At 39.8% G+C, this 14,810-nt stretch overlaps 1 protein-coding gene across 2 annotated transcripts in view; it reads left to right on the forward strand.

Moving 5' to 3' along the window:
- far1 (fatty acyl CoA reductase 1) overlaps positions 1-14,477 on the forward strand; it is a 34,742-nt gene extending 20,265 nt beyond the window's left edge. The window contains exons 5-13 of one of the 2 annotated variants that reach the window (XM_039808956.1): positions 898-1,077; positions 3,072-3,249; positions 4,374-4,418; positions 5,907-6,034; positions 6,152-6,219; positions 7,371-7,542; positions 10,560-10,689; positions 11,885-12,012; positions 12,591-14,477. In XM_039808956.1, coding sequence (XP_039664890.1) covers positions 898-1,077; positions 3,072-3,249; positions 4,374-4,418; positions 5,907-6,034; positions 6,152-6,219; positions 7,371-7,542; positions 10,560-10,689; positions 11,885-12,012; positions 12,591-12,750 — 1,189 coding nt within the window. In that variant the 3' untranslated portion in view covers positions 12,751-14,477. Of the gene's footprint in view, positions 1-897; positions 1,078-3,071; positions 3,250-4,373; positions 4,419-5,906; positions 6,035-6,151; positions 6,220-7,370; positions 7,543-8,199; positions 8,372-10,559; positions 10,690-11,884; positions 12,013-12,590 lie in introns of both variants that reach the window. The other variant, XM_039808957.1, reaches the window with a different exon arrangement.
- Positions 14,478-14,810: the final 333 nt, after the last annotated feature.

Here is a 14,810-nt window from a genome sequence, read left to right on the forward strand (position 1 = left end):
CTGCTTTCTGATGCTCCAAAACAGACGTTGGAAGCAACAGAAGCATCGCTGCATGTCAAGCTAGTAAACGCTAATAACATGTTACACTTGGCAGCAGGTAACGTTAGCCTGTTGTTAGCTACAGTAGTAAGTTAAACCGTTAAAATGCTGACAGCTAAACTGTGTAACTGTGTATTTCACTGTATAGGATTCCAACAGCGGGATGTAAAACAGTCTGCCGCTAAAGCTATGATGCAAGCCATTTTCTCATTGTTTCATTATTAAAATGAATTGCTCCAAATATAGACCGTTTAAAACATGGCAACCTTATTGTCAATTTCGGCAACCAAAAGCTGATGCCTGGTTGCCAAGCCTGGCAACCACTTTAAAAAGTTAGCGTTGAGCCCTGTTTAAGTTAACCATGTTTATCAATGTGTTTGTTCCTGATCTTGTTAATTGGAAAATAGTTATGGTCTGTTGTGTTTTACTCCATCAAATGAATGATTAGCGGGCAGGAGACTGTAATTTATGGGTGTTGCCCATTTATGGCTGTTCATCATTAAACCGTTACACAATGTAACTTTATAAATGAGTTTCCATGTATAACAAACAAGATCATAATCAGTAAGCTTAAGCTTCTGGTAGATGTTTTTTTCACTTTGAACAGAGCCAGGCTAGCAGTTTCTCCCAGTTTCCAGTCTTTGTGCTAGGCTAACCAAATCCTAGCTCGAGACATTAGATTGGTATCCATATTATCTCGCAGGTTTTGACCTCACTTGGACGCCGAAACATTCTGTTTTTAGTCCCCTATTGCTAATACACATAACTGAAGAATAAAAAATGTTCACACTGTATTTGGTCACTTCATTTCATCCACTGAATAGGTCAGAACTTTATTTACTTCCTTTTCCTCCTCAGAGATGCAATGCAGCTGAATGTCCTGGCCACCCAGAAGATGTTGGCACTGGCCCACAGGATGAAGCACCTGGAGGTCTTCCTTCACGTTTCCACAGCCTATGCCAACTGTGATCGAGAGCTCATTGAGGAAATTGTATACCCTCCCCCCGTAGACTACCGCAGACTCATCGATTCGCTGGAGTAAGTTGATCAGCACCTTTTCCAATGAATGGCTATTGCACAATCAACTGTTGTGGTGATGGTTGTTTTAGATTGCCTTGTTTATGTATACAGATGTGTGGATGATATTTTTGGCATTAGTATACAGTAACATGGGAATATTGTTGAGGTTTTTAAGAGGATGCTTAATTTCTTTGGCTTGCTAGATGCATGAAAAGCAAGTAGGAATGTATTAAGGTTGTCAGTGATACACTGAGTCTGCCAGCTTAGCCATGGCCATAGAGTAAACGGCTGCTTAATAGCACTTATGTTGTAGAAGCGGAGTTGGATTAGTAAAACAGCAGAAGCCTACAGAGTGAGTAGATATTAGTGGATGATTCTGAGGGATTTTATACATAGTAGCGTCCAGCTTTTTAGGAGGTTTGCAGAGACAACATTCTGGGTTTGACTGTTGGATTTTAAAGGTCCCATGACATGAATATTTCTCTTTGAGGTTGTTTAACATTAATGAGTTCCCCCAGCCTGCCTATGGTCCCCCAGTGGCTAGAAATGGCGATAGGTGTAAACCAAGCCCTGGGTAGTCTGCTCTGCCTTTGAGAAAACGAAAGCTCAGATGGGCCGATCTGGAATCTTGCTCTTGCTCCCCTTTCTCTGCTTTGCTCGCCCAGAGAATTAGGCCTGCCCATGAGAGAGAGACATCATGGCTTTCAAATGAGCAAAGTGGCTTTTTTTTGAGAGGAAATCCAGACCTAGCTGAATGCAGAGTTGTGAACATTTTACATTCATAGTGATAGTGTTACTTTTGCTACTTGCTCTTACCTGCAGTTCAAACCAAACTGTTCATCTTAACTTTGTGTAAACTGTAATAAAACTGTACTTTTTTTTTTTTTTTTTTAACCAGCAGTTAACCCAGCTTAATATTGATTCATGAAATGATCTAGCCAATATAAGTGAAAATGAGTCCATACAAGACAGTCATTAGCAGTCAACAGGAAAGGTATAATGTCCAAGAAGAGTCTGTGGTTCAGTATCACAAGCTGACGGAAATTCATGCTATCTATTTTTTTGGTTAAACTTTGCAATTCAGTTTTTTTCTTGAAGGTTTCAGTTTACTAAAAATATTTGTTGGAACAGTTTTCAAATTGCAAAAGCAATGCAAAACAATCTCACCAAGTAGAAGGTCAAGCACCCGGCCGGGTGGACTTCACTGTCAAACATGCATACGTGACATATGTGTGTTAAGTGTAGATGAGAACTACTTGTTAAATGCCACGCAAGCTTTGATGCTCACATTACTGCGTGAAAATGGCAAGACTGGGTTTAAATGCAATCCACACATTTATATATTAAATTGTAGGAGTAGCGTAGCCCCTCTTTAGATATAGCTCAGTGTGTGTGTGGTGAGTGAGCGATGTTAATCTTAGCAGAATAAATTAGCAAGTGGTAAAGGTACAGTGAGGGTTTCGGTTTGTCTATTAATACATGCTGCAGCTCCTCAAGACCCAAGTAAAGTTCCTGTTAACATGCCTATGAGGCTTTGACATTTTTGAGAGTGTTAGAGCCATAGTTGGTGAGCACTTCAGTTTGCGTAATTTGTTACAATACTGTTACTGACTGTTTTTCATATATTAATGTTCACACCAGGTCTGTTCTCTGAATAGACTGGCAAGAAATGTCGTACAGATGCTCATAGTTTCTAGAAGATAAATTCTAATGAGTTTGGTGATTCCCTGACCTTTTTTCTTTTTAGTGCCACCAGCAGGTCCAAGTTTTCATACCTGGAATATCAACATCTACTAAATGGATTTGCATGCATGTTGTACAAACATTCATGCTGATGTTAGTATTTAGCTCAAAGCACCGCTGTGCTAAGTACAGCCTCACAGAGCAGTTGGCATGGATGTAAAATTTTAGTCTTCATTTCACAGGGTTGAAGACTCATACTTTCTCTATTACTTTTGATGGTTAAATGTAGCAAATAAGAGACTTATTTATTTTTTTTTCTCTTTGTCCAGCTGGATGGATGAGGAGCTGGTGACTGCTCTGACACCCAAGCTGATCGGGAAGCGTCCCAACACCTACACCTACACCAAAGCCTTGGCTGAGTATATGGTGCAGCAGGAGGCTGGAGATCTCAACGTAGCCATTGTCAGGCCCTCCATAGTAGGAGCCAGCTGGAAAGAGCCCTTCCCAGTGAGTGATTTAGACTAGTAGTATGCATTGCTTTTTAAATTCTTCATGGCACCCAAGATTAATTGGTGTGACAGCTGGCAAGATCTCAACACCAATTACATTTCAGTTTTCGGAGCGAATCATTACATTTTAAATCAAATCGATAGAAATACTTTTTTTTATTTTTTTTTTATTTTGGCATTTGATATCAAGAGCAGGATCTGTGATTTCCCACGGTATATTTGTTTCTTCTGCCCCCAACCCCCAACTACTTAGCATGTCCAACTGAAAAAGAAATGGACAGAGTAGCTAACCGGCTAATAGCATGCAGCTAAGACAGTAATGTTATCTTGCCGGTAAGCCTGCAGCTTGACTTTTCCAGACACCATAGCCACTACAGGAGTCGGCGAAGAAAAAACTGAACTGAAAAAATTCTCCTGAAGTCACTGTTGTGGCAACATTTTGCCAACCCTGCGAATGAGTTATGTAAACCTATGACGAAGAAAAAGCATGTGGCACTAATGGTGCATTCAGTTGCACTTCGTTAATTTTTTGGGGCATTTTAAGCCTTTATTTGTGACAGGACAGCTTGCACATGAAAGGGGAGAGAGAAGGGGAATGACATGCAGCAAAGGGCCGCAGGTCAGAAACAAAACCCACGGGCACTGCGTCAAGGTCTAAGCCTCTGTATATGGGTGCGCTCTCTACCAGGTGAGCTACCGAGGAGCCCGCGCTTCGTAAATTTTGAGAAATTCAAAACCCTTCTGCCATCTCATGGATCTTATTGTGGCATTGTTAACCCTGTTGAAGGAAAAAAGTAAAATATAGCGTTTAGGGTTGCATCAGTATGACCCCATGCACTGATGGTAACACGTTAACGGATATAAAAATTGCTTGCTAAAGAAAAGCGAGCAGTTCCTTTATTTGAGTAACTATGACCAGCAAACTATGAACAATTGTTTATCAAAGTAATTTTGACATTTATTCCATTAGTTACTGGTCTGATGAAAATTCAAAAGCTGTCAAGTTATGTTGTTCAAAGGTGATGGGCAAGAGTTATGCACAAGGGGAAACAAATGTCGATTAATGGACCCTATCATTTCAGTACTAATGTAATGCTCCTTTTCATCTGACTGCTCTTTCAGGGTTGGATTGACAACTACAATGGACCTAGTGGAATATTCATTGCAGTAAGTATTGACAAACTGTTTAGGTGGTCTACATTCAGTAATGAGAGCCTGTCTGTTCTTTTTGACTAATACTTTTTTCTTTGTCATCTATTTGACAAAAAGCTGCAACAGGAAAGTTTATATACAAATGCAGTGGTCTTATTGGCCCAATTCTGAGATTTGTAATCTCCTGGAGCTTGAACTTCTTTAAATGACGGACAACTTACTTGAGATGCTCCATTGACACAATTGGTAGATAATAGGGACATAACAGTTCACAAACTTTCAGATTATACAGATTTTTATCAAATCAAATTCAGAAAAGCAAAGGCTTCTTTTCCCATTTTACTTAGAAATAAATGGGAATCTCATTTCTGATGCACCAACTAATCGATAAAATTGATTCTAGAAATGGTTGCCAACTATTTCATCAATTAGTTGGGTCTATATTCTGACACAACATGATGCACGTTATAATCCAGTGTCTCTCCGACCTAATTTCAGAGATTTACCATTGGCTTAATCTGTTGTGCTGGGCAGATCTGTGCTTTTTTATTTTTTTAGATTAATTTTGTATTGTTACTAGCACCATTTATCATTCAGACATGCATAACAAATTCCACAATATGTGCCTGGTAATATCAGATGGTGCACAGAACAGACAAACACAAATTGAACAAGAACAAAAACCCTCTCCCACCCTCTGCATTCTCGAGGAAAACGAAACAAACAGAAATCACACCATGCCTAGTCACTCTCCTCTAGTTTGTGTGGCGCTGAGGTCATTGGGTCTGATATTTGTGCTGCTGTGCTTTTCCATAGGTTGATAGTTGATGATTTGATTTGGCTTTGTTAATCCTTGCTGTAGAGAGCTCAAGCATAACTGTCTAGAAGATACACCAACCACTGTTTCATACAAAGTGACTAGGGTGGGGGAGCCAGCATTGAGCTATAATTTTCTTGTTTGAAGTTGAGCCGGCTAGCCAAATCTTCCTCTGTCTCTTGAGCAGGTTCAACGTAGAGTTGTCATTAAGTAACAAAACAATCAGGTCAGTAGGAATTAGATATCCTATCACATCAGATAGTATAGATGTTGTTTTGTGCCAGAACTCATGCACCTGTTCACACTCCCAGACCATATGCTGTTCCAGTTTGTTCAAGTTGACCGAACGTACAATAGGGAGTGGGAATGGTTCTGTACAAGATTATCGAGCAATTAATGGCATTGTCAAACTTTTTCTGTCTTTGCACCACACTGAATCTGGCTCAGTACAGCATGCATCTTGTCTATAAACGGGTGGATAAGCGCCCCGTGAGTGAACGGCGCTGTTATAGTTTAAAGCTAAATTTACTTTAGTCTCGCTTGTCAGATCAAAGTGCAAGACCCCCTTTTCATAACTAAACAGCAAAATATGGATTTCATATTGCCGCCTTTTGGTAAAATAGAGAATGTAATTGTTGGCCTATAGCAACACCATGCAATAGAGGTCTTTCTTTCACCGTCTCTAGGCTGGTAAGGGGATCCTGCGTACAATGAGAGCGTCGAATGATGCGGTGGCTGACCTGGTGCCTGTGGATGTGGTCATCAATGCCACGCTGGCTGCAGCTTGGTACTCTGGATCACAGGCACTCAACAGGTTTGATCATGCCTTCTCACATGCATCTTCTGGTGAAGTTGTATTAAAAGGTTGACTGTACTTTGAAAGTAAAATTCTGTAAAAAAAATTTCCTCTGGACTATTCCTTTTATTACAGGTCCAAAAACATCCTTGTTTACAACTGCACAACCGGTGGGATCAACCCATTTCACTGGGGGGAAGTTGGTAAGATTCATATTATGTTACCTAAACACAGTCTCTGTAAAAGCCCCTGACAATAGCAACTTGTATGTTTAAACGTTGTGTCTAATGACATACTGTGATTGCAATCTGATCCACTGCCTGCCACACCCAAACCAAGAGCTCTTGAATTCTGGTTTGTAACTGGATCAATTGAGTTTTCTTAGGGAGTCCCACCCTTTTTGTTTTTGTTTGCACACATTGAAGGCGATTATGAACATTTCCCACAGACGTTTAACCAATCACACTTCTTGTCTTTAAAAACTACATACAGATGATTGGTAATCAGTCCTGAACTTGTATGAAGAAATGGAAATGCAGAACTACTAGTTTGTTTTAAAATGTTATGGTTTGGAGTAAAACATGGGGTTTTTACTGTAAGGACAGTGATTTGCCCTACAAGTTGAATTTGTAAGCACTGTGGTGCAGCCATAAGTCATCTTGTTGCAATTTGGATGCTGTGAATGAAATTGAGTCACAGATAGGCCCAAGATGTATCTTAAAAAAAACTATTTTAAGGGTTGCATCCTTTGTCAGCCTCCAAAACTTGTGTTGTGCAGCTCTCCTGTTTTTATATTCTCTTCAGGGGTTAGACAGAAACTGACAAAACACCCACAACACTCAACTTGTTGTTTTTTTTTTTTTGCCATTCTGGAGATATCTACCCTATCAATCTTGTACAGCAGATAGTTTGCCCAACTAAGGTTCAAAGTTAATTCTTGACAATGGCGTCAGTTGTTGACTTGAAAATAAATGTGACGATTATGATTAAAAGCTCCGGAATAGCTACTATTAGACAATGTTGGTGAAATTGTTTTGCCAAATAATTGATGCCTTTTGTAAGCATCAGTTGCCCTCAATAGGCATTTTAACATGCAGTATTTTTAAATGGGTAGTTTTGTATTGGATTAGCATCCTATTGCATTGCTGTTTATTTTGTTTATCTTGTGACCTACACAATATTATAATATACTAACATTTGGGTTAGCTGCAGTAAATCAAGGTAACATCAGCCTATGAGATGTATTTTCAGTTTAATGAAAAGTTGTGACAAGATTTATTTTGCCAGCAGCCAGGCATAAAAAAAGTATAACTGCTGATTGATGACTTGTGTTGAACAACCTTCTGTTTCTTAGAGTACCATGTAATATCCACGTTCAAGAGGAACCCCCTTGAGCAGGCCTTTCGTCGGCCCAATGTTAATCTCACATCCAATCACCTAATCAATCAGTACTGGATCGCCGTGAGCCACAAGGCTCCGGCCTTCCTCTATGATCTGTACCTCAGGCTGATTGGACGAGAGCCCAGGTAACCTCATCATCGCCGACCCGGACGTGCCGCACTTGTGCTGTTTCAACGCCCAAACCCCCTCTCACACATGCAAACACACATCTCTGCTGCTTTAATCCTGTCCCTTTTCTCGTAGTGGCCTAAAGTTGTAGCTGCTATGCTAAGGTGTTACATGATGCTTGTGTGCAGTTTTGTTGTTGAGGAATGTATAACCCAACTGCTCTCCTTCACATACAGGGGATTACTGATGGGTTCTGCACTCTTTACATCTTGCTCTTTGCAATGTTCATATTCTCAGTTGTGTTCCCAAAAATGTCAGCACTAAGGTCATCCCAGTCCTGCTGATAAATGGACTAAGGCGGTCTTGGTCTGAAGATTCATTTGGAAACCCAACCTGAGTGTTGGCATATTGAAAAACCTGCTAGCTGCTGAATTGTCAGTGAAATAAACCGGGTCTGTTGCCTTTTTAAAAAAAAAAAAAAAAAAAAAAAAAAGAATCCAGATGCTTAATCTGCAGCCCTTTTGATGTCATACTGTTATGACTAGCAGTGGTCAATCCATTAGAGAGGGTCTGCATCTTGCCTAGTATCAATTGGAGGAGGAAACGCACATCCTCCTTCATCTCATCCTCTTGTGTCCTCCATGTCCTGTCATATGTGTATCTCTCTCCTACAGAGTACTGTATAAACATGACCTTCAAGACCAATCCCTTAGAGCAGGCCTTCAGAAGGCCCAATGTCAATCTGCGCTCCAATTCCTTTACTAATCAGTACTGGACCACTGTCAGCCACACGCTGCCAGCCCTGATCTATGATGGCTATCTCAGGCTGACAGGCTCCAAGCCCCGGTAAGGTTGCAACTGCCCACTGCACTTCCCTCCCCCCTGCCAGTCAGCCTCCACCTTTCCCACAAACGCACCCTCGCCATACGGTTATTTTTATATATATATATATATATATATATATATATATATATATATATATATATATATATATATATATATTCACTAGCCACAGGTTATGTGGGAAGGGTCTTAGGCAGAAGAAACAAAGTTTGCTGTGTCTGTACTTCAACTGGACTTTTGTTAGTGTAGGGTGTCATGACAACGAGATTTGGCTACTATTGGAGCATGTTTTCAGCTTTGCTCTGTTTTTGAGAATGTGTGCTTTTTTTATTTTTTTATTTTTTTTAATTCAAAGACTTCCTGTTTGTGAACAAGCCATGCTGTTAACATGACATCCATTGTTTGCCCCCCCCCCCTTCCTCCACACACTTCTCACCAAATCATGGAAAATCCTGAAGCACCATGGGACTTATTTGGTTGTTTGGCTATTTAAAAACAAAGTTAATGATACAACCCCTAAGCATGTTATTTGATAGCCACATTTGTGTTCTCTTTATTACAAGCTATAGGTATTTCAGACTTTAAACCCAATGCCATGCCAACAATTCCCCGACGATACATCTTTATCGATTGATTGACTGACCGTTTGGCTGTCTGAAATAATTTGGCTTAGTAGCTAATTCACATTCTAGGGGTGTGATTGATTTGATTGGGTATGTCACCAGCTGTAATGTAAGTAACTATCTCTGCCTCTCTGTGCTGATCAACATGCATGCCATTTCCTTTGAATCATTCGCAGGAGGAACCGGAGTCATCTCAATCTGCCTCGATTAGTGTAAATGTTTAAAATGACCTAAATGGAACAGGCCTATCAATGGATTTAGGCCTTTTTTATTCATAACAACAACTGTGTAATTTTAAATGTTTACTATTTAGAAGTTTAAAATTCACTAAATTACAAAGTGCAGTTTGAAGACTCTGAAACCCTCTTATAACCCTCACTAATAATGGGCACTGCTGTTTTTACATTCCCACCACCATTTCTCACCCCAGCACTCACCACAACACTGGTTACTAGTTGTGAATGATCATGTGGTCCCCTAAATCTGAACTAACTCAGAAATGAAGCATGTTAACTGGATTCACTTGTGTGAGCAGGAGGGCAATATTGTATACATGGGACGTCTGTGTCCCTGCGACAAAGCAAATTCATTTTGTTGCGTTTGAATCATTTTGGGTAGAATATTGAATCTGTTTTGTCTAAATTTTTAGGTCCATTTGACAGTGCACATCTGTCCTTCTGGACACACAGGCTAAATCCAGTCAGTCTTCAACTGAGTTTTATTGTCAATGTCCTCAGTGGAAGACTCACAGACCTAACTAATTGCAGTGCTGTGACATCATATAATTTTAAAAAATCGGAACCACTTCTGTAAAACGTTTTCAGTGTACTTGTTAATTTTTAATGATACAATTCTAAAACGAGTACAAAAGTGTGAACACCTTTAATGTTAAAGCTTAGCTTAACATATCATGCTACTGAAATTTCCTATTCAATGAAAACTATTTCAAATTTGATTTTGTTGATCTCCAGATAATCTATTCCATTGATTGAAGGGTTTAACTAAAATCTGCTTAATTAAATCTTTGTAATTTGAAAGTCATGGCATATAATGCAAAACCTCTAGTGACATTTTTTTGGAACTATTTATGCATATCTCTTACAGTGTTGAATGATTGATGTTGAGACTAAATTAGAACTTGCCCTAAAAAATTTGCTATAAAAGCATTTTTGTGTTACTCTTTGAGGTTTATCCCTCTAGTTCAAGTATTTAACTTCTCTCTCTGCTCTCTCCTCCCAACAAAATGATACCCTGTCCTGCTCTTCATCCATTGATCCTCCTCTTACTCCGAACTTTATCACACTCAATTCCTCCCATTTACTCTGCCAACCCCTTCCTCTCTGTCCAACCAACCTCACTTTATCCCGCCACCTATTCTCTATTTACCTTGCCACACTCTTGCGGTCATTCCTCGGTTTTGCAACTCTTCTGCATTGTCCCTCTTATGTTTTGCCAATCTTTCCAACCTTCCTCTGGCCCTACGCTACCATCACCTTATATCCATTCCCAATTTTTTTTTTTTTTTTTTTTTTTTTTTTTCTTTTCAATTTTTCTTTCACCACTCATAGGATGATGAAGACAATCACACGCCTCCACAAAGCCATGATGGTCCTGGAGTATTTCACCAGTCACTCCTGGGTGTGGAACAATGACAACGTAGGCATGCTGATTGCCCAGATGAGCCCCGAGGATAAGAAGGTATGGAGGACACAAATACCAGTGATCTTGTTGTATGGAAAAAAGAAATTTGGTATTCCTCCCATCATTCGCGGTTTGTCTTTTCGTTGCCCATGTCCACCCCACCACACAACAGACATGTATACACTGAGGAGATGGCAGACAGATTTACCACTCTGCTGGGTTGCTGTCTGATAGTAGGCTGGCTACAATAGTGAGTCATTCATTTACAGTGACGTCAATTTGAAGTGAACAGAGATGTTTTTCATAATAACTGTCTGAAGGAATCTGCATTTGTGGAGGGCATGTTGGTGGATGGAAAGTGAGAGACTTTTACTTTGTCCTCTTGACACATTAGAGCTTTTGTTCTGGTACTATGAGACATTGTCAGTTGTTCTCTTGACCAAAGCATATCTGATGACAAAATAATCGAATACTATACTGGTAAGTATAGAATAGTGTTTTCAAGTTTCTCATTTTAAAAATGGTTCTTGAAATTGGTTAATTATGTAGTGCCTTTCTCCCATCAAAAAAGCTAGAGGCTGCTTGGGGATTCAGAACCTTTATTTCCCTGAGTGCTGACTGAAAGGCTGCCAACCGTAACGCCACCTCACTATTCCCTGATCCACCTCACTTATCCAACAAGCCATGTGCCACTGGGCCTTCATCTCTCAGCCAATGATCATGTTTTATTCTCCCCTCATAGTGGAAAGCACCACTGGGGGTCAAATTAGGCCAAAGCCCACCGGAGCTCAGTGCTGGCTCCTCGCTGTGATAACTTATTGTTTGTATTGTTATTGGCATGCTACCTTGGCATTTAGCATATATATGCTAATGTAGCATATATTGTGCCTGTAGACACTTGTTGACCTGCATTTTCTTATTTCAAGTTTAAATGGTTTGTATATTTAGATTAATATTGATTTGTAGTGTTCTATTTACTGTTTCAACTTGAATCTTTTTGTAAGTGAAATTTATTTATAGAGTGCTTTTCACAAACAAAACATACAAGATGATGCACATATTGAAACAGTACAAATTTACAAAAATATTGTTTACGTTGTCAATGCCTATTGATACCCGCCATAAAAGTCACCAAATCAATATCAAGTTACATCTCACATAAAGCATGTCATTGTTGAAGACTGTACTTGTCAATCGCTGGAAAGTTGGCATTTTAAAATTGATTGAAAATGCTTCGGTTTTATTTCTGTAGGTGTTTAATTTTGATGTGCGTCAGCTGCACTGGGCGGAGTACATGGAAAGCTACTGTATGGGCACCAAGAAATACGTCCTCAATGAAGAGCTGTCGGGCCTGCCTGCTGCACGCAAACACCTCAACAAGTAAGAGTGCAATCAAATCAGCAATTCTGCCAACACTACAGACACTAACAAATTCTGTATGTGATGAGCTCTTACAGACTGCTGCCATTCTCTGTAGAGAGTAGTTATCTAGGTCACCATACAGTGGATAAATCTCTACTGTACCCAAAAGAAACTGTCACATACATACAATGTAATGAAATTCAATCTCTGCATTTAATCCATCTTAAGCATTAGGAGCAGTGGGCATGTACACATACCGCGCCCCGGGAAAATATATTACTTTAGTTCATCCCTCCATTAACTACTGATGTCTTTTACATTTTATATTGTATTCAGCCTAATTGTTCAGATTATCATTCTGAGTGGATAGTACAGTCGGAGTGGCAGTAATCCCAGTTTAAACAAAGCTCATAATAATAATAATTCAGCATGCACAAACTGGCAAGGAATTAGAAAGGGCATGAATTAAAAATTATGCATCTGTGTAAAGAAAACTGTTCAAAATAAATGGTCTTACACTAACGGACCAAAATATTGTAATCGTGTTTTTTGTAATTTTTATTTATTTTACTTAATCGTAATTGTGTTTTCCCCAGGCTGAGGAACATCCGCTATACCTTCAACACCATCCTGGTGGTGTTCATCTGGCGTGTCTTCATCGCCCGATCCCTGATGGCCAGAAACATCTGGTACTTTGTGGTGAGCCTCTGCTTCAAATTCCTCTCCTATTTCAGAGCTTCCTCCACCATGAGATAATAAGCCTTGGACAGGGTGGCGGGTGGGGAGGCAAAGGGGCGACGAAATGAAGAAACCCTGGCTGTGGACGTTTAGAGGTTCCTGAGCTCAAAGCCCTTAAAATGTTACTATGCTGTCTGTCTCTGGCCCCGTGTTTCCCCTGACACTCAAGGATTTAATGGAACCGTTAAACCCATGAACACAGACAGAGCTACTGGACAAGCCTGGAGAGTCCACAGCAGCATAAATGTTGCATATCTCGGATCCATCTAACCTGATCTCTAGCATTTCACAAAACCGACGGCATGGATTCATCTCACAATGAACAATGCTTAGACTTACAGCACTTGGACTCGTTAAAGAAGCAGGGCCCCACACCCTTATGTTCCAGGGCGCCCAAACCTGCTCCATCTCGTCTGTCTGCTTGCCTGACTGCCTGCCTGCAAAACAAAGCTATGTATTGGATGATGCTCTGCAGCACAAATCTTTAGCTGGTTTTGAGTCAGTCCAGACTTCCTCTTATGTGATCTTTCATTGAAGAATGACTACTCAACTGCTATGTAAGTTATTTTTCACCTGAAAACATAACTCAACACTCTTTTGTTTTCCTTGTTTTTTTCCTCCCTTGAGGTTTGTGTGGTTCTTGTCAGTTTTCTGCTACTAAAGGCCTATCGAAATGTTTTAAAAGCCTGTTACACAATGTATTATACACAGGATTAGGGTTTTCATATGACAGCAGTTTTACAGCAGATACTCCAGCCTGAGCCGGTTTTGCACATTTAGTTGGCAGCAGTTGAAGAATGATTCTCTCAGTTGAGTCTTGTTCAGGGACAGGCTAGCCTAGATATCATGTTCAAACTGTCTTCCCTTCAAACCCCACCCCCAGACCAAAGCCATTTCAACCAGTTAGACAGTTGCACTGGCAGCTGGGTATAAAGAGAAAGTTGACATTGCAGGGGCTCAGGGGAGCTCACTCGTACTGACCTGTGCCACACCAAGAGTTGACATTGGCGGTCTTTTACTTTTCCTGCTTGAACACTCAACAGCAAAGCACTCCTGTATGTCCCCAGTAAACTGCACTGGCTAGTTTCCTAATTACGACCAAGCACAATGTAGATTGTAACAAGATGGCTTTATCCAGTGCCTACAAACTGATTGTTCTTGCATCAGTAGATCTTGCAAATCAAGCTTCTTCTACAGGTTACTTTTTTTTTTTTTTTGTCATGTCATTTGTCATTTGGTCTCGAGCTGTTTTTGCCAAAAACCTCTTGGCTAACAGCCTCATAGCTCAGTAGAGGATACAGGTGGAGTTGAGAGGAGAAATGGTGTCACCTTTTTGGTTTCTTTTTCTCCATTATGCTTGCGCATTTAAACTTTTAGTACTGGTTGACATTAATTTAGTTGATATACAATGTCATGACTTTTATTCATTGGTCTGCTAGTACACTACTTTTCAGGTAGCTCCAACTGTAGCCCACCATCTTTTTGAATGGTTTGTTACTTTAGTATTTTCCTCTTTAGTAATTATTATGGGTCATTTGTTTTTCATGTTACTTTTACCATCTTAGTTGCTTCTGTAAATATATGTAGGATTTGTCATGTGCTCATGCTGTTTACAACCGGTGGCTGTTAAACTCTTGGACCATTCTGTTGCCTTCATCATTCTGTCTTGTTGCATAACAAATGTGTCTTTTATACAAGAAATGTTGGCTTGTTACAGAATTGACAACATGAGCTAAGACTACCTTTTTTTTCATGAATTTCTCTGGGTTTTCATAGCAATTAATCCTCCTTGCCATATAAATCTTTAATTAACATACATGAGGTTTACCTTATCTTTGGTTGTGCTTTCATGTGTCTTAGGCCATAGCAGCTTTAAACACCTACATGTACGTCTAGTAGTGAATGTCCTGAATTACAAATTTTTAAGCTTCAATGGTGTGTGTATTGATCACCTGCATCAAAGTATTTATATATATTTCATTTTTTTTCTTTTCTTTTTTTTTTCTTGGTTTCTTGTTTTCATGGCTCAAAGATTGTTGCTCCTATTTTACATGGCCAACACAACATGGATCCATATG

This window comes from Perca fluviatilis, chromosome 8 (genome assembly GCF_010015445.1).
Source record: "Perca fluviatilis chromosome 8, GENO_Pfluv_1.0, whole genome shotgun sequence".
Classification (NCBI taxonomy): domain Eukaryota; kingdom Metazoa; phylum Chordata; class Actinopteri; order Perciformes; family Percidae; genus Perca; species Perca fluviatilis.